The sequence below is a fragment of the Talpa europaea genome (genome assembly GCF_964194135.1).
Source record: "Talpa europaea genome assembly, chromosome: 15".
Taxonomy (NCBI): Eukaryota; Metazoa; Chordata; class Mammalia; order Eulipotyphla; family Talpidae; genus Talpa; species Talpa europaea.
Genome location: NC_140083.1, coordinates 33,375,038 through 33,394,756, shown reverse-complemented (window position 1 = coordinate 33,394,756; position 19,719 = coordinate 33,375,038). Strand labels below are relative to the sequence as shown.

Genomic DNA, 19,719 nt, shown 5'->3' with positions numbered 1-19,719 from the left:
TAAATCTTTTCAAAAAAAATTTTTTTAAAAATCATGTCCTAAGGGGCCTCCCATGGTGGCGCAGCGGTTAAGCGCTGGGCTGCGAAGCTGCCCTGCAGCCTTTGCAGCGCTGGTTCAAGGGTCCCACATGGCACGCAGACCTCTCCTGCCGCCCGCTGCTCCCCTCAGCAGTGTACTTCGGTCCTTCTGCCTGCTCTGCTCCCCGCTCTGGCTCTGGTGAATTCTCTCACCCTCCCGCGCTTCTGACTATACCCAGTGCTTGTATAAACAAATAAATAAATCTTTAAAAAATAAATAAAAAATAAAAATGATGTCCTAAGCCATGAAATTCCACCTCTACAACACAACAGGTATATCCTCAGTCCCCTAAAAAAATCACATTAGATAGCACGCACTCTCCACAGATGAAAAAGCATTCAAATATTACGACTGAACTTGGACTTCCCAGGTCTAAATTCCTTTATTCTAACACTCCCCTGATGGTGGTTTCACTCTTCAGCTTAGGCTTGCCCTCAAACGCAAGGACCTCAGCTTCCAGCTGCAGAAGCCGCACACACCCGTGGTGCCCAGCGGCCAGCCCCTCCCGCACGGGCGCGCCAGGGCCTCCCGGACTGGCATCCGCCCTGGTCACGCCCACCCGAGGGGGGATTCCCCCCCCTCCCCAAGCCGGCCTCCCCCGCGCAGGCGCGTAGGAGACGAGCCGCAGGAGGCGCACACTCGCGCGACCGCTCGCTGAGCCTCGGGGCGAGGCTTGGCCGGCTGGGCCTGAAATCCCGGGAGGCGCCGGCAGCGCTCCAGAAGCGACCGCACTGCCCAGCGCCGGCCTCAGGGTCCCCGCCCTGCCCCTGGGCCTGGGCCGGGTGGCGGCGGCGCGTAGGCGGGCGCGGGGGCGGAGCTCACCGCGCCGGGGCCGCCCATTGGCCGCGTGACGTCGCTTTTCCCTTCCCCGGACGCGGCTTCCGGGTGCAGTGGCCGCGGCCTAGGGGCGGGCGCTCGAGGGGTGCGCTCTGCTGTTTCAGGGGGGGTGTTGCCCTCGCCCTCCAGACCGTGAGCCCCGCCAACCCCCCTTTTCCAGAAATAGTTTGGATTTCTGTCATTTTTTTTTTTCGAGTCACTGGAGGATGGCATTTATGTGCGCCCATCAACGAGTGTTTTATCGGGCCTTTAAATGACTTGATTTTTCTGAGAAACGTTATAGATTTCCCCACTAGGTGCTCATAGCCTTAATATCCATGTCAGATCTTGAAGACAGTATATGCAAAAAATATATAAAGATGATTAGTAACATAGTTATATTGAGCCTGGTCATTTGCATTTCTTTAGGTTTCTGGATTATGTCTATGACTGCAAGCACCTATTATGGTAAGTGTGAAAGTTCTAAGTTGTTTTTCCTGTAATCAAGTCGTTGAAATTTAAAATTGTACCGTTGTGGACTCCAATATTCGTGTCCTGTGGATGGTGATAACGTGTTTATTTGGTTTCCACGGGCTGGATTTAATTTACTGACATGAGAAGATAAACAGTGCCTAAAATGTTTAAGACAGTTTATAAATGCTGCTAATCTTGTAACTATCAAAATATTTTAATATTTTTTGTGGTTATTACATCTTCTTGGTTAAAAATAAGTGAGATGAAACCGTTTCACAAGTCTTGCTTTTAATAAGAATATACTAACATGATTTTTTCTGTTTCTGGTGTCCTGTGAAAAGAAGAGTAAAAATGAAAGGTGGTGTAATATTTACATTTGGAGATTTGGAGGATTTGTCTACTACTGTTTGATCTCTTCAAACAGATAAGAGACTTTTAAAACCTTAAGTGATTTTGCATACATGTAAAGTCTTCTGGAGTCAGATTTCAAGTTTTCAAGCCACTTTAGACCACTACACCTTAACACAGGCTTACTTACTACTATAAAAACAGAATATTGTTCCATTCCAAAGAAAACATGCAAAGTAGAATGAGAAAGTAAACTCTTATAAGTGGCTGTATCATAAGTGATTACAATTTCAGGCCTTAGTCCTTGCCAAGACTCGTGTGAATCCTTGCTGGTGTTCTCCAGAGTACAGCTTTCAGGACTGTTCATTCATAAAGATTCACAGTAGCCTTCAGGGTTTGAGGAAGAGAGGTATAGCAGGAGAAGAGTCTTCTTACTGCCAATAGTAACTATGCCTTGAAATAAGTAGCATAAACCAACATTTGTAAATTGAAATGTCCCCTTGGGCCTGGTACCTATTGCAGATATATGAAGCTGTCCATGTCCTTGCATGTCAAACATGGGAATAGTTTTCTCTTCCAGAAGTAGGATTTTCCCTTTCTTTCTTTCTTTTTTTTTAAAGATTTATTTTATTTATACAAGCACCAAATACAGTCAGAAGCGAGGGAGGGCAAGAGAATTCACCAGATCCAGAGCAGGGAAAAGAACAGGCAGAGTGATGAAATACACTGCTGAGGGGAGCGGCGGGGGCGGCAGGAGAGGTCGAGCACCATGTGGGAACCTCGCTGGTGGCCGGATGGAACTGGCCCTGTAGAGGCTGCGGGCATCTTCGCAGCCCAGTGCTCAATTGCTGTGCCACCAGGGGAGGCCCAGGATTTTCCCATTTTTTGTTCAACATTTGACCCTCATTGTCTTTCATTATCCATTTTTGATAGAAACAAACACAAACAATAGTTTACATTTTTGTTTACTATAATCAGCGAGCCTTACTGTTCAGGAGCCTGTCAGAATGGTGGGGACTTTTTTTCCCCTCATATTTAGACTTTTTTTTTAAGATTTTTTTTAAAATGTGTGCGTCAAACTTTTTTTTTAAGATTTTTTTTTTTTGGTTTACTTATACACTTGATCTTAGCCAAAAGGCCGAGAAGCGATATGTTTATTTATACAAGCACTGGGTACAGTCAGAAGCACAGGAGGGTGAGAGAATTCACCAGAGCCAGAGCAGGGAACAGAACAGGCAGACTGATGAAGTACACTGCTGAGGGGAGCAGTGGGCGGCAGGAGAGGTCTGCCGCACCATGCAGGACCCTCGCCGGTGGCCGGGGATCGAACCCACGCTACAGAGGCTGCGGGTGGCTTCGCCGCCCAGCGCTCAACTGCTGCACCACCTGGGAGGCCCTTTTTAAGATTTATTTTTGTATACAAGAACTGGGGTACAGGCCAGATGTGCTGGAGGGTGAGAGGATTCACCAGAGACAGAGTGGAGAGCAGAATAGGCAGATCGACTGAAATGCATGGCTGAGGGGAGCAGCAGGTGACCCAGGAGAGGTCTGCTGCACCATGTGGGTAGCTCCATGGCGGGGACTCGACTAGTGCTGCGGACACTGCAGTCAGCTTCATAGGTTACATCTCAACCCCTTGCACCACCAGGGAGGCCCCAGGACTTTTAAGACAGAAAAACATGACCTGACAAAAGGCGGAGGCCAGTTTTTATCTAAGGTCAGTTCTGACACATGGACCTGAATTTCCTGTCTTAAAAACAAACTAAAAATCTGGACTTTGGGCCTTCCTGGTGGCTCAGGGGCTAAAGTCTCAGCACCATCAAGCTATCAAGCTATCACCAGCCACTGGGCATGGGTGCAAACCCCTGCCAGGGAGCTGACCCACTTGGCGCAGCAGACCTCTCCTGGACCTGCTGCTCCCCTCAGCAGTGTATTTCAGTCAATATGCCTGTTCTGCTCCCCATTCTGTTTCTGGTGAATCCTCTCACCCCCACCACCCCACAACACCTCTGGCCTGTCCCCAGTTTTTTGTATGCATAAATAAATAAGTCTTTAAAAAAAAAAAAAGAAAGAAAACTCTGTGCTAGCCAAACAAAATATCTGTAAGCTGGATTCACCTTTGGAAAAATCAGTTGCTAACCATTGAGTCCTGAGGTGTGTCAGCCTGTGAGAATGCTGTCTTAAAAAATTTCTTTAAAAACTCTTTGAAAAGAAGAGACAGGAATAATTTAATCCTGTAATAAAAGAATTTATTCTATGAATTCATTCATTTGAACCCTGAGATTCAATATGTGCCTCCGTTCCAAAAAATGGGGAAGCAGAGATTATTTTTATTTATGTTTTAAGATTTTTATTTGTTTATGCATACAAGAACTGGGGCACAGGCCAGAGGTGCAGGGGGTGAGATGATTGACCAGAGACAGAGTGGGGAACAGAAAAGACAGACTGACTGAAATACACTGCTGAGGGGAGCAGCGGGTGAGTCAGGAGAGGTCTGCTGCACCAAGTGGGTATCTCCCTGGCTGGCCAGGGATCAAACTCGTGTGACAGAGGCTGTGGATTGCTTCACAGTGGGGTGCTTAATCCCTTGTGCCACCAAGGAGCCCCGAGATTATTTTTAAATCCAAAAATGGATGAAATGCCCATTATTAGAATTAGTTGTAAATGACTCTCAAAACATACACAGGACTTACTTGCTCATTCCCCACTAGGAGTGTTCCTCTGAAAATATATTGTCTCAATGTGTTTTATTTCGGTGACTCCATGTCAGTTTCTCTACTTATGATAGTATTTTATTGGAGTGTAGTTATCAAAGCTTACAACGAAAAGTAACCTGTGTAGGTGTGGCACAATTCATGTTCTCCATTTATTATTTTTCAGGTATTTTACGCCCTATTTCTCCTTGGCGTTGGCTGTTCTCTGTTGTTGTTCCTGTTTTGATCGTCTGTAAAGGGTTTATGAAGAAAAGTCTAGATCACAGTGGAGCTTTAGGAGGTATGTTTTTATTTTGAATGTTTAGCTGTAGAATAAGTGCTTGTTTATGTCATTTAAACAAATATTTTCTAAATTCTAAATATATGAGACTATAGGGGCCTCCCTAGTGGCGCAGGGTTTGAAATCTCAGTACTGTCAAGCCACTGCAGCATGGGTTTGATCCCTGGCCAGGGAGCTGACCCACATAGTGCAGCAGACCTCTCCTGTCTCACCTGCTACTCCCCTCAGCAGTGTATTTCAGTGGATCTTCCTGTATTCCCCACTCTGTCTCTGGTGAATCCTCTCACCCCCACACCTCGGGCCTGTACACCAGTTCTTATATGCTTAAATAAACAAAAATAAAAATTTTAAAGGTTTTTTTGTTTGTTTTTTTTTAAAGATTTATTTTCTGTCACTCTAGAGACAGAGTAGGGAACAGAACAGGCAGACTGACGAAATACACTGCGAGGGGAGCAGGGGGCATGACAGGAGAGGTCTGCTGTGCCATATGGGTTGCTACGAGGCCAGCTGGGATTGAACCGGTGCTGCAGAGGCAGCAGACAGCTTCACAGCGTAGCGCTCAACTGCCTGTGCCACCAGGGGAGGCCCTAAAGCTTTGTTTTTATTAAGATTTACTTTTATTTATCTATGCATAAATAAATAAAATAAAATTTAATATTTATTTTTATTTATGCATAAATATACTTATATATTTATGCATGTAAGAACTGAGGTGTGGGGAGTGAAAGTATTCTCCAGAGACAGAGTGGAGAGCAGAACAGGTGGATCCACTGAAATACACTGCTGAGGAGAGCAGCAAGATCTGCTATTCTGTGTGGATTAGCTCCCTGGCAGGGCATCAAACTCTTGCTTCATTTGACTGGAGATAGCTTGATAGCACTGAGATTTTAACCCCTGCACCACCAGGGAGATCCTAAAAATTCTTTTTATATATATATATATATATATATATATATATATATATATGAGAGAGACTATAAATAAATGATAAAGTTAGGTGTAGCTCAGCATTCCTATTCACTCAAATTTCAGAGACTGATACATGGTTTAATGTAACATACAGTTTTAACTTTGTAATTGATATCTAGTACATGAATAGAATATATATTTTTGAGGACTTGCTTATTCTGCTGTTTTAGTTGGATTAAATAATATGTTATGGGCCTCCCTGGTGGCACAAGGGGTTCAGTCTCAGCACTATCAAGCTATAGGCAGCCACTGCAACACCTATTCAATCCCCTGCCAGGGAGCTATCCACATTGCACAGAAGGCCTCTCCTGTCTTGCCCGCTGCTCCCCTTGGCAGTGTAATTCAGTCAGTCCACCTGTATTACTCCCCACTCTGTTTCTGGTGAATTTTCTTACCTCCCCACACCTCTAGCCTGCACCCAGCTCTTATGTGCATAAATAAATAAAATAAATCTTTAAAAATAAATAAGATGTTATTTGAAACATTGGTGCACTCCTGGTAGGTGTAAAAAGTAGAAACTTTGGAAAGAATAACTTGCTGTTAGTGGCCTCAAGCAGAGCAATCCAAATTAAGTATCCAAACCAGATTCACTTTTAAGAGCTGAATTGGAGAGACTCCCTGTTGGTGCAAGGTGTTAAATACAGCACTGTGAAGCTATCTGCAGCCTCTGCAACACGAGTTCGATCCCGAGTTCAATCCCTAGCCAGCAGGGAGCTACCCACGTTACAGCAGACCTCTCCTGTCTTTCCCACTGTTCCCCTCAGCAGTATATTTCAGTCAGTCCGCCTGTTGTGTACCCCACTCTGTCTCTGGTGAATCCTCTCACCCCCACACCTCTGACCTGCACCCCAGTTCTTATATGCATAAATAAATAAATCTTTTTTTTTTTATAGAGGCATGTTTTATTTATTTGTTTGTTTGTTTGTTTGTTTATTTGTTTTTACATGCACTGGGTACAGTCAGAAGCGCGGGAGGGTGAGAGAATTCACCAGAGCCAGAGTGGGGAGCAGAGCAGGTAGAAGGACCGGGCGGCAGGAGAGGTCTGCACGCCATGAGAGACCCTCCTCCGGTGGCCGGGGAGCAGCCGGGGATCGAACCGGCGCCGCAGAGGCCGCGGGCAGCTTCGCAACCCAGCGCTCAACCGCTGCGCCACTGGGGAGGCCCAATAAATAAATCTTTAAAAAAAAAAAAGAACTGAATTGGAAACAGACCATTTATTTATTCTTTTAACAAATATTTATTGAGTACTTGCTATGTGTCACTCTTCTAGAAAATGGGGATAAGATTTCAGTTGGTTTTTTTTGTTTTTGTTTTTTAAGATTTATTTATTTATTTATTTATACAAGCACTGGGTATAGTCAGAAGCGTGGGAGGGTGAGAGAGTTCACCAGAGCCAGAGCGGGGAGCAGAGCAGGGAGCAGAGCAGGCAGAAGGACCGAAGCACACTGCTGAGGGGAGCATTGGGCGGCAGGAGAGGTCTGCACGCCATGAGAGACCCTCCTCCGGTGGCCGGGGAGCAGCCGGGGATCGAATCGGTGCTGCGGAGGCCTCGGGCAGCTTAGCAACCCAGCGTTCAACTGCTGCGCCACCGGGGAAGTCCAAGATTTCTGTTTTTATGGAACTTTCATTCCTTAGGACAGATTGATGATAAACAAAATTCATAAAATTTTTCATGTAATGATGTAAGCAATATTTTTTTTTCAGAACTGGGGTACAGGCCAGAGGTGTGGGGGTTGAGTGGATTCACCATAGATAGACTAGGGAACAGAACAGGCAGACTGACTGAAATACACTGCTGAGGGGAGCAGCGGGTGAGTCAGGAGAGGTCTGCTGCGCCATGTGGGTTGTTCCCTGGCTGGCCGGGGATCAAACTCTTGCTGCAGAGAATGCGGATTGCTTCATAGGTTACGTCTTAACCCCTTGTACCACCAGGGAGGCCCCTGATGTAAGCAATATTAAAGAAAATAAAGTATATATATTGGGGCGACGTGGGGCATTTTTCTGTAGGTAGGATCAGACATAATGTAACAGGACGGTCACCAGGAAAAGGGGGGGGGTTCCAGGTTCCCTGCTCCACCCAAAGAAGGGGGGAGCTGAGCAGGGAGGAGAAGCTGGAGAGGAGACTGGGGAAGGAAGGAAGCAGGATGGAGAGCCAGAAGGAGACCTGGAGGAGGCACAAGGAGCAGAGAGACATGTGAAGAAGTTGCACTTGCTGCTTGGTCCTGGACTGGTTGAAACATGTGGGTGAGAGACCAGTGGGGAGGTTAGCAATTGCAGCTTTTATCTTCGTTTTGATTTTGCTCTTTTCCTCCCAGACTTGTTTGACTGCTTCTGATTCTTTTCTGTGGGTCCCTGCCAGAAGGTGCTTTAGACTTATGGGAGACTTTCGGGCCTTGCTTTCGTCCAACCCTGTTTGGCTAGACACTTGCCAACAAGGGGATGGGTAACTTTGGGTGCTTGATTTGGAAACTATATTCTTTGTCTTTTCTTTGTTACATACTAATTGTATTAAAGCTCCTTTCCATTAAAGGTCTGTATGTTTTGTGTTAATGCAGTGGATGGCATAACCTATTTAGAGCAGGCAGGTTTGGGGGTTCTGGGTGCCCTTCTACCTGTCCTGTAATAACACTTCTCTGTAGAGGTAATTTTGAACTGGAACCTGAAGAAGTCAGTAACGAGAAGCATGTTGTAGCTGACAGAATAACAAGTGCAAAGTCACTGACATATACAAGATTGGTTTGCCCAGGTATGAGAATAAGTATCATTTGATAGGAACATTGTAAAGAATGGAAAAGTGAGAGATGAATTTTGAGGCAATAGGCAAGGGTCAGGTATTATAGGGGCTTCTTGGGCACAATAAAGATTTTTAGTCCAGGGCCTCCCTGGTGGTGCAAGGAGTTAAGTCGCAACCTGTGAAGCTATCAGCAGCCTCTGCAGCACGAGTTCGATCCCTGGCCACGGAGCAACCCACATGGTGCAGCAGACCTCTCCTGTCTCACCCGCTGCTTGCCTCAGCAGTGTATTTCGGTAGATCTGTCTGTTCTGTTCCCCACTCTGTCTCTAGTGACTCCTCTCACCATTTGCACCTCTGACCTGTACCCCAGTTCTTATATGCATAAATAAATAAATCTTAAAAAAAAAAAAAAAAAAGGTTTTTTAGTCCAAACTAGTTGGAATCCTCCTGCCTCAAACTGTTAGAAGGCTAAATTAAGGTGCACCCCAGGACCCCAAACCTGCCTGCTCTAAATGGTTTCTGCCATCTGCTGTATAAAAAGAGAAACATACTCTTAGTGCTTAAGACCTTTAGTAGAAAGTAATTTTAATACAATTAGTGTGTAAAAGAGAAGAGAGTTGAAAGTTTCCCCAAAAAACACACAAAGCCACCCATCCCTTTGTAGGTAAATCTCCAGCCAAACAAGGTTGGCCCAAAGTGGGACTACTGACAACCAAAGGCTTGCCCCAAGACTAAGCCACAGGTTCTCTGGCAGGGAACCATAGGAAAGGTCAGAAGAGGCCAGCCAAGTGTGAAAGGTAAAGAACAAATCAAAACCCAAGTCTAGATAAAGGCTGCCATTGTCAGCCTCCCCACAGGTCTCTCACCCATATCTCTTTCAAGTGTCTCCTGTTATGTCCCCCAAGTCCTGATGCAAGTCCAAGGCCGAGAAGCACGCAGGGCTTCTTCTTCATCTATATTTCTGCTTCACATGCCTCCTCCAAGTTGTCTTTCTTCCTTAGTCCTCTCCCAAGTATACGCCCAGTCTGTTTTTAGCTTTTCTACAAAACTCAGTTCTACTCTTTCTTGGGTGGGTCAGGGAACCTGGAACTTCTCCTTTCTTTGTCTATCACACTGCTAAAAAATCTGGGGATAACACAATCTGATTTGACTTTAGAACTTTTTTTTTTAAGATTTATTTATTTATGCATACAAGAACTGGGGTACAGGCCAGAGGTGCAGTGGGTAGAGGTCCAGGAAGGTAAAAGATTCACCAGAGACAGAGTGGGGAACAGAACAGGCAGACTGACTGAAATACACTGCTGAGGGGAGCAGTGGGCAAGTCAGGGGAGGTCTGCAATACCATGTGGGTAGCTCCCTGACCGGGGATCAAACTGCAGTGGCTGCGGATTGCTTCATAGGTTGTGTCTTAACCCCTTGAGCCACCAGGGAGGCCGGGGTTGGAGGTTTTAATCTCAGCAGCAGATGCTGTAAGTGAAACAGGTGCAGAGCAAGCAGGTGTTGTCATGCTGCACGTGTACTTAGGAGGGTGACCTTAACTTATTTTAGTCACCATTGTTTAGGTCTGGTGTTGAATCTCTCTAAAATAGCTGATATTCCTAAATATCAGGTACCCACAGTTGATCAGATCCCAAGAAAACCAGCTTAAGCTGCTAATTGTCTCAAGGAAATGATATAAGATCTGGAATGCCACTTTATTAATCTGGTAAAATGTAGAACCTCTATGTTTAGTAGGTCCAGAAATCTCCACACACCTCTCCATAGTGGTTGGACCAGTTTGCACTCCCACCAACAGTGCAGAAGAGTTCCTTTTTCTCCACACCCTCGCCAACATTTGTTGTTGCTAGTTTTTTTAATATGTGCCATTCTCACTGGTGTAAGATGGTATCTCATGGTAGTTTTGATTTGCATTTCCCTGATTACAAGTGATGTTGAACATTTTTTCATATGTCTGTTGGCCATTTGCATTTCCTCTTCAGAGAAGTTTCTTTTTAGCTCTTCTGCCCATTTTTTGACTGGATTATTTTCTTTGCTGTTGCTGAGTCTCATCAGCTCTTTGCAGATTTTTGTGATCAGTCCTTTATCATTAGTGTTATGATCCAGCAATTCCACTCCTAGGTATTTACCCAAAGGACACAGAAACATCGATTCCAAAGAACATCTGCACCCCTATGTTTATAGCAGCACTATTTACAATAGCTAAGCTTTGGAAACAGCCCAAATGCCCAAAAATAGATGACTGGATCAAAAAGATGTGGTACATATACACCATGGAATATTACTCAGCATTCAAAAAAGATAAACACATGCAATTTGCAGCAACATGGATGGCGTTGGAAGGGATCATGCTCAGCAAAATTAGCCAAAAAGAAAAAGAAAAATACCGGATGGTCTCACTCATAGCAGGAATCTAGAAAACTTAAATAAGGGACCAGGAAAATGAATAACTATAAGAAAGTGAAAATCAAAATCAACAAAAAACTATGAACCAGAGACACTTTTTGGGGGGTGGGGGGCGGGAGGGGAGGGATTGGGGTCAGAATGGGAGGTTTGCAATTGTATGGGGGAATATAAAAATAAAATTTATTATTTAAAATAAAATAAAATAAAATGTAGAACCACCAGGCTTAATGGAATGCAAGTGTCCTGCTCAGGCATTCTCTATTTTTGTAGTCAGGCCACTTGAGAAGTCAAATTATAATTAGAAGGTTTTTTTGGTGACTATGAAGTCTGAGAAACAGTAATGAAAGCCCACAGGTCAAAGTCCCCTCCCTTATACAGTAGTTGATAAGTTTGCCAACTTGTCTGACAGGGACCTCCAGTTCTTTTTTTTTTTTAGACCTCTCACTTAAGAAAGTTTCTGGGATTGAAGCTTATCTATTTTTTCTTATGTTGACTTTGGTTAAGTTACTGTAGATAAAAGGACCTCCAGTTCTTGTAGCCTTCATTGATGGAGGCTAAGAGTAGAAAATTTGGGATGAAGGTGTCATAAGACCAGAAACTGGAGGTGGGTGTAAAAATGATTTATATAATTGTTAAACCAGCTGTAGAAATGAACACCCTTAGGCTGGGCTACAGGAAACGCACACTAAAGTTTCCTGAATTCAGGGGCCTTCCTGGTGGCACAGGGCATTAAGTTGCAGCACTATGAAGCAATCCGTAGCCACTGCAGCATGAGTTCCATCACTGGCCAGGGAGCAACCCACATAGCAAAGCAGACCTCTTCTGTCTCACCAGTGCTCCCCTCAGCAGTATATATCAGTAAATGTCCCTGTTCTGCTCCCCACTGTCTCTGGTGAATCCTGTCACACACACCCTACCCCCCTGCCACACACACACACCTCTGCCTTATATCCCAGTTCTTGTATACATAAATAAATAAAAATAAATTTTGAAAAATAAATAAATATAAAATAAAATGCTTTCCCAAAAAATTTAAAAAGAAAGAAAGAACAGCAGCCAGCCTGCTTAGGGTCACATTAGATAAGATTTCCTTGGTTTGATTATCAAATTCTTCCTAGGAAGCTGGTTCCCAATCCTACAGGGTCAGAACTGGGTTTTTATCAGCTCCCAATACTGTGTTTAGATTCAAGTTTGAACTCAAAGCAGAAGGTAAATTTCTTGGATGCCACAGATCTGTGTGCGCAATAGCAGATGTTAGAAAAGAAAGGATGCCGGGCCTCCCTGGTGGCGCAGCGGTTGAGCGCTGGGTTGCGAAGCTGCCCGCAGCCTCTGCAGTGCCAGTTCATCCCCGGCTGCTCCCCGGCCACCGGAGGAGGGTCCCACATGGAGCGCAGACCTCTCCTGCCGCCCGCTGCTCCCCTCAGCAGTGTGCTTCGGTCCTTCTGCCTGCTCTGCTCCCCGCTCTGACTCTGGTGGATTCTTTCACCCTCCTGCGCTTCTGACTATACCCAGTGCTTGTATAAATAAATAAATAAATAAATCTTTAAAAAAAAAAAAAAAAGAAAAGAAAGGATGCCAAGAATATCAGACTGAAGCAGACTTTAGTCCATGAGGGGCGACTCTCGACTCCAGCAGAGTGAATGAAAGCAGGGCTTTGAGATTGGGAAAAACTATAGGGTCAGGCTACTGTTGGAATTTTTGGATTGGGTGGGGGGAGAAGAGTGGGTCTCTACTGCTGGAGGGAATCTGCTGGGAGGATTTACAGCCAGGGGTGGGTTTGCTGGAATTCTTTATTGCTGTGAACTTATCTCTGGTGCCTCAGGCACAGGGCAATGAAAGTTTTATGGGGGCGCTGTGTGTGCATTCATCAGCTCATCAGGAGGTTAGTGCATCCCCTGAAAGGAGGACTATAAAATTATTACCAAAAGTAGATCTTACATTTCAAAAGGCTACATAGAAATGGCTACCTTATGTGTAAGGCAGAAGAGAAAATAAGAAAACATGCATATATTTGCTTATCTTTATGAAAAGAAACACAGGAATGATAAGCTGGGAAAAAAATGAACACCTACAAAGAATGGAGGGAGAGCAAAATGTACAAGGAGGAGCAGAAGGTATATGAAAAAAAATGACTCTACCTTTTTGCACAGAATGCTAGTGTTCTATATAATTTAAGAAATAAAAGTCAATGAAAGGTGGGAAAGGGGATATCTAAAACTGAAAGCAGACTAAAACAAATAACCCCATTTGTTTTTTAAATGAATGCTATCAATAAAATCATACTGAAAGTGTTATAGGGCAGCCCTGATACAAAACGGGGTGCCTGACTGGGGGTCCTCACCCGTGCGCTTAAAAGAACTTATCAATACTCTACTGCAGGCACACACGAAAGATTAATACAAGGTTTATTTACAAGGGAAGGGGAAATGAGGAAATGTACAGCTCAGGGAGAAAAGTGGGAGACAAAGTTTTAAATGAGTCCTACCCAATCTGCCGATCAGGAATCCCAAAATGGCACTGTGAGAGCTGGCCGCCAGCCAGGAGCGGTGAAGCCAGGAGGCGAGCGATAGCGAGTCCCCCAAGGCCCACGTGTTTGGTTTTTATACCCAACCTGGCTGCTTAACTCCACCCTCAGGTCCCAGCCACCTTCCCTTTGGTGGTGAGGGGATTTGTCTTTCCCAATGTCCTGATGGCTTTGGTCTGGAGTGGGGGGTGGGGTCCACAAAGCCTGCATGGAATTAGCTCAGGACATCATTTCCCTCTAACAAAAGGAACAAAAGAAAAAGTAATTTGTGCACACAGTATTTAGCTGTATTCCTTCAGGCTCAGCTTAGGAGATAAGGAGAATTGCAAAAAAATCCTAAACTATTTTATTTTGGTTGTAGTATGGGTGAAACAGTTTTAGAACAGTTTTGATACACTAGAGGATTGAGCAAATAAGTGAATTTGTCATTGTTACTGGAAGGCAGTGTTTTTACTGAGGAAATAGGTATACAGGTACAGAAAAGCATAGAAATGCAAACAAGTGAAGAGAGAACTTATAGAAGTGGTTTGAAATTGGATTATTTATGTGGCCTTATGATTTCTGAAATGTTTGTGTGTGTCTATGTGCACGTGTATATGCATGGATATATGTGCCCATGTGTGTATCGCCAGACACAGTGGGGAGCAGAACAGAGGATCTACAGAAATATACTGCTGAGGGGAGCAATGGGTGAGAGATCTGTTGAGCCATGTGGGTCAGCTCCCTGGCTGGGGATCAAACTCTTGCTGCAGTGGCTGGTGATTGCTTTAGAATGCTGAGACTTAACCCCTTGCGCCACCAGGGAGGCCTGGTGAGATAAAATCTTGACCTCTTATGTCCATTCCCCACTAAAATGAGTCAGAACTGCTCAGAGTAATGACTCTTTTCAGGGGTAATTGGGGTGAGTCTAAAGCTTCTTGTTATGCTGGAAAGAAATAATGAAAAACAAAAACATGGAGTCATGTCACATGGGCACAGTGGTCAGCTTGTCTGTTTTGTCTGTTATTGGTATTTTCACTCCTGCTCTCTATTGGTTACTATTTGCCTCATAGTAGTTCAAAACATCCCTCTCAATTTAATCTGGCATTCCGTTTACAGTTTGATAATATTTGATGAAAATGTAAGTGAACTAGAGATATACATTTAAGGTTATAATGTGAAGATCACTTTTTAAAAAAAAATTCTTTTTTCCATAGCAGTAGTATATAGACTAATTATAATTTGTGTCTGTATGTTTTTCTTTCAGGGCTAGTGGTTGGATTTATCTTAACCATTGCAAATTTCAGCTTTTTTACCTCTTTGCTGACGTTTTTCGTTACTTCCTCAAAACTTACTAAATGGAAAGGAGAAACAAAGAAACGTCTAGATTCAGAATATAAGGAAGGTAAGATAAATTACATTTGACATTATTTAAAATAGTAACCTTTATTTCATCCTAACATAGCATAAGCTTTTAATCAGAATATGCTTACACTATTGAATAGATAAATTTTATATAAGAACTACTTTAAGTATTAGTTTCATTTAGTTTATCATTACTTCACCGCAGTAGCTAGTAGCAGCAAAATTTTAGAAGCACAGAAGTATTTGATAATTCAGAAATGTAAACTGAATGTGGGCAAAAGACCATACTACTTTTAGCCATTTAAAAAAAACATTTGTTTTCATACTTCACAGTATAAGTTTCTATAACTGCATAATTTTTATTCTGAGGAGAAAACCTTTTTTTAAGATTTATTTATTTATGCATACAAGAGCTCGAGTACAGGCCAGAGGTGCGGGGTGGGGGTGAGGGGTGGTAGTGAGAGGATTCACCAGAGACAGAGTGGGGAACAGAACAGGCAGATTGACTGAAATACACTGCTGAGGGGAAGCAGCGGGCAAGTCAAGAGAGGTCTGCTGCACCATGTGGGGAGCTCCCTGGCCAGGGATCAAACTTGTGTGCAGTGGCTGCGGATTGCTTCATAGGTTGCATCTTAACCCCTTGCGCCACCAGGGAGGCCCAGAAAACATTTCTTATCCTTTTTATTTACTTATTTGTCTCTAGGTGGGCAAAGGAACTGGGTTCAGGTATTCTGTAATGGAGCTGTGCCCACAGAGCTCGCCCTGCTGTACATGATAGAAAATGGCCCTGGGGAAATACCAATAGATTTTTCCAAGCAGCACACTGCTTCCTGGATGTGTTTGTCTCTCTTGGCTGCACTGGCCTGCTCTGCTGGAGACACATGGGCTTCTGAAATTGGTACCGTTCTAAGTAAAAGCCCACCAAGGTTGATAACAACCTGGAAGAAAGTTCCAGTTGGTAAGTCTTTAAGTTTTTTTGAAAAGCAAATAAGGACAAGAACACTCTTGATTTATTGTGTATTTTATTTAAGAACCTTTAAAGAATTTTAATTAAGCTTCCTTAATTAAAAGTTACTGTAGGCTATTAAATTGGTGATAATAAATCATGTTTGCAGGAAATGTTAGCAAGTCAGAAACTATACACAAAGGCATAAAGGTTGACCCATAGACATATCAACAGAATGGAAAAGGAAGGGAATAGAAGGGACTTTATTACTTGGGGCTTCTTAGGTGGTAAGTGATTTAACATCTTTCAATTCCTTCCTAACATTATCATCAAAGAAGTACTGCTAGTACTTTGTCTTTGTCATACCTTTCTTTTCCTCCTCTCCTACTTCTTCCCCCCTCTTTCTCTTCCTCCTTTCCTCTTTTTTTTTTTTTAAAGATTTATGTATTTATGTATACAAGAACTGGGGTACAGGCCAGAGGTGCATGAGGTAAAAAGATTCACCAGAGACAGGGTCAGGAACAGAACAGGCAGACTGACTGAAATACACTGCTGAGGGGAGCAGCAGGCGAGACAGAAGAGGTCTGTTGCGCCATGTGGTTTGCTCCCTGGCCGGTTGGGGATCAAACTCATGTTGCAGAGGCTGTGGATAGCTTCATAGTGCTGTGCTTAACCCCTTGCACCACTAGGGAGGTCCACCCCTTCTTTACTCTTCTTCCTTCTCCCTCCTTTCCTTTTCCTGCTTCTGTTCTTCTCCTTCCTCTCCTATACCCTTTTTTCTACCTCTCCCTCATCATCAAAATTATCGTATGACATATTTGTGTATCTATTGTGTGCAAAGTGATTACCTTTTAGTACTCCTTTTTTTTTAAATATTTATTTATGCACACAAGAACTGGGGTACAGGCCAGAGGTGCAGGCAGTAAGAAGATTCATCAGAGACAGACCAGGAAACAGAACAGGCAGATTGCCTGAAATACACTGCCAAGTGGAGCAGCCAGCGAGGCAGGAGAGGTCTGCTGCGCCATGTGGGTCACCAACCTGGCCGGGTATAGAACTTGTGCTTCAGTGGCTGCGGATAGCTTCATAGGTTGCAACTTAACCCCTTGTGCCACCAGGGAGGCCCCTTTTTAGTACTCTTAATAATTATATGAATTGGTCCTTTTATTACTTCCATCTTACTAACAAGAAAACTAAGACTGGAGGAGACACATAGCTTGGAAGTGGCAGAACTAGGGTGAAAATCAGGCAGGCTGACTCCACTAAGCCTTGTATTTTATTGTTTAGACTATCAGGAGTTACTGATGAGAAAAGATTGTTTTCTAAGTAGGCGATCTTTAGATTGCATCAAAAAGAGCTCATTCTTTAAAATAGCCTTGATTAGGTAAGTACCAAAATTATTTGGCTTTCTTTGACTTTATGTGTCGCTGATCATTAACCAGATGATTTTATCCATGTTTCTTTTTCAGGAACCAATGGAGGGGTTACAATGGTGGGCCTTGCCTCCAGTCTCCTCGGTGGTACCTGTGTAGGCATCGCGTACTTCCTCACACAATTGGTTTTTGTTAATGATTTAGACATTTCTGCTCCCCAGTGGCCAGTTATTGCATTTGGGGGTTTAGCTGGATTACTTGGATCAATTGTAGACTCATATTTAGGAGCTACAATGCAATTTAGTGGTAAGAACATTACCTTATTATTTCATCTTATTTGTGTGTACTAAAGAAATGGGAAAAATGGAAGAGGGAGGAAAAAAAGATGTGACAATGAAAATAATCCCAAGACATAGGGAACTGAAGGACCAGGAATGATTAGGCATAGTCTCTTTTGCATCATTGATTTTCCTTGTTTTTGTGTGTGATACATTAATTGGAAGAAAATTAGTCCTGCTGAGCAATGAGTAAAAGCTATATGAGGAGGATATGATAGTGGAGGATGCAGATGTGTTTGCAAATAGGACTTCACTTAATCCCAGGAAGCAGATCACTTGATATCAGATCTCTTTGTTGTCCGTCCTTCCATTTGTTCTCCATTTGAGAAACAATTATTCTACTAATCAAACTATATATCTAGGACCAACTTTTCTATTGCGACCTCATGCCTGCTGTCCACCCCACTGAGTGTTTAGCCCCACTCAAGGTATATAGGCGAGTCAGTTTTATTCAAAATTTGCTGTTGAGGCTCTCCTGTCATTTCATTATACTGATAGATTCTCTTAAATATGTATTTGCTCCACATGCTAGTCAACCATGTTTCTTCCTTTGCTTCATACCATGAAGAGATTGGGAGCCTGGAGTTTGCCTTGTGCCCCAGAACAATCCATTTGCTTTTCCACTCTCCTCTCCATCAGTCAGAATGCTCTTTCAACTTTATCAGTCTCATCTAGGTGCTAAGGAAGAAGCAATCTGAATTTACACTAAAGGGACATTAACTCTCTCTATGTACATATATATACTTATAGACATTCTACATGTTTTTAAAGAACCCAGGCTTTATTTGAAACTGGGCTCTAACTAGGGAAGTTTCTGATCATATTGAATGGATTGGAAAAAATGTCTGATGTGGAAAAGATGAATTCATTCATTAAATTTTTGTATACCTCCTTTGTGCAGCATCATGCTAGAGTCAGGGTATCCATTTGCAGAGGCCCCAGCCTCATTCCTACTCTTGGGGCTTCACAGGTTGGTCTTGAAAGGGAACCACTGGGAAAGCAGGCTTGGTCTGCCAGTTTCATGTTACCCCTGCTTTTCCTGTTCTCCCCTCTACTTTTTTTTTTTTTTAAAAGATTTATTTATTTATGCATACAAAAGCTGGGATATAGGCCAGAGGTGTGGGGAGTGAGAGGATTGACCAGAGACAGAGTGGGGAACAGAACAGGCAGATTGACCGAAATACACTGCTGAGGGGAGCAGCGGATGAGTCAAGAGAGGTCTGCTGCACCCTATGGATTGCTCCCTGGCCAGCCGGGGATCAAACTTGTGCTTCAGAGGCTGCGGACAGCTTCATAGGTTGCGTCTTAACCCCTTGCACCACCAGGGAGGCTCCTCCTTTCTACTTCTGAAGGAACACCAGCAGTGTTGAAAGAACACTGCTGAGGTATACTGGAAAACCCAGTGTACCTTTATATACCTTTATCTTTATTCAAAGAGGCTTTTTGTAGGGCCTCCCCAGTGGCGCAGCGGTTGAGCGCTGGGTTGCGAAGCTGCCCGCGGCCTCTGCGGCGCCGGTTCGATCCCCGGTTGCTCCCCGGCCACTGGAGGAGGGTCCCACATGGCGCGCAGACCTCTCCTGCCGCCCGCTGCTCCCCTCAGCAGTGTACTTCGGTCCTTCTGCCTGCTCTGCTCCCCGCTCTGGCTCTGGTGAATTCTCTCACCCTCCCACGCTTCTGACTATACCCAGTGCATGTATAAACAAAAACAAACAAACAAATAAATAAATAAATAAATAAAAACATGCCTCTATATAAAAAAAAAAAAAGAGGCTTTTTGTAATCATGGGTTCCATATCTCTCACTGTATAGATTATTACTAAAGTCATTTTACAGATAGCTGAGAACCTTTCAAATATTATCTTCCCTTGGGGAGAAAAACTAACATGTTCTTTTTTAAAACCAGATCATTTGAATTTTGTACTCACTTGCCTCTTTTCTTCTCCAGGTTTGGATAAAAGCACAGGCAAGGTGGTCAACAGCCCAATCAGTGAGGTGAAGCACATAGCAGGGAAACCCATTCTTGATAACAACGCAGTGAATCTGTTTTCTTCTATTCTTATTGCCCTCTTACTTCCAACAGCTGCTTGGAAATGTGAGCTCTTCTCATTGTGATGGAATTCCACATTTTTCCTCCCATCAACTCCCTTGCAAAAGCTAACATCTTTCTAGTGAAAGCTAAGAGTATTTAGAAACTTACCCATGTTCTTCCCCTGCTGGTTGAGCTTCTTGAACAGTGAAGCTTTCTGTCCTTTATATTGATATACATTGAACCAAAAGTTCCTATTTGGTATATATAAGTTATTTTGTTTGTAAATCAGTGTAGGGATTAAAAGTGGTAAAGATGTTTTAATGATTCTCACTTGGACAGAGAAATGCTG

The 19,719-nt window shown here is 43.5% G+C and overlaps 1 protein-coding gene across 1 annotated transcript; it reads left to right on the top strand.

The window, feature by feature from the left end:
- Nucleotides 1-1,232: 1,232 nt before the first annotated feature.
- Nucleotides 1,233-19,453, top strand: TMEM19 (transmembrane protein 19; the record flags this gene model as incomplete). The annotated part of the gene is made up of 6 exons (XM_084255980.1): nt 1,233-1,362; nt 4,597-4,710; nt 14,587-14,724; nt 15,388-15,642; nt 17,100-17,309; nt 19,287-19,453. 6 exons carry the CDS (start codon nt 1,233-1,235, stop codon nt 19,451-19,453), a joined length of 1,014 nt encoding a protein of 337 aa, XP_084112106.1.
- Between the last annotated feature and the right edge of the window lie 266 nt (nt 19,454-19,719).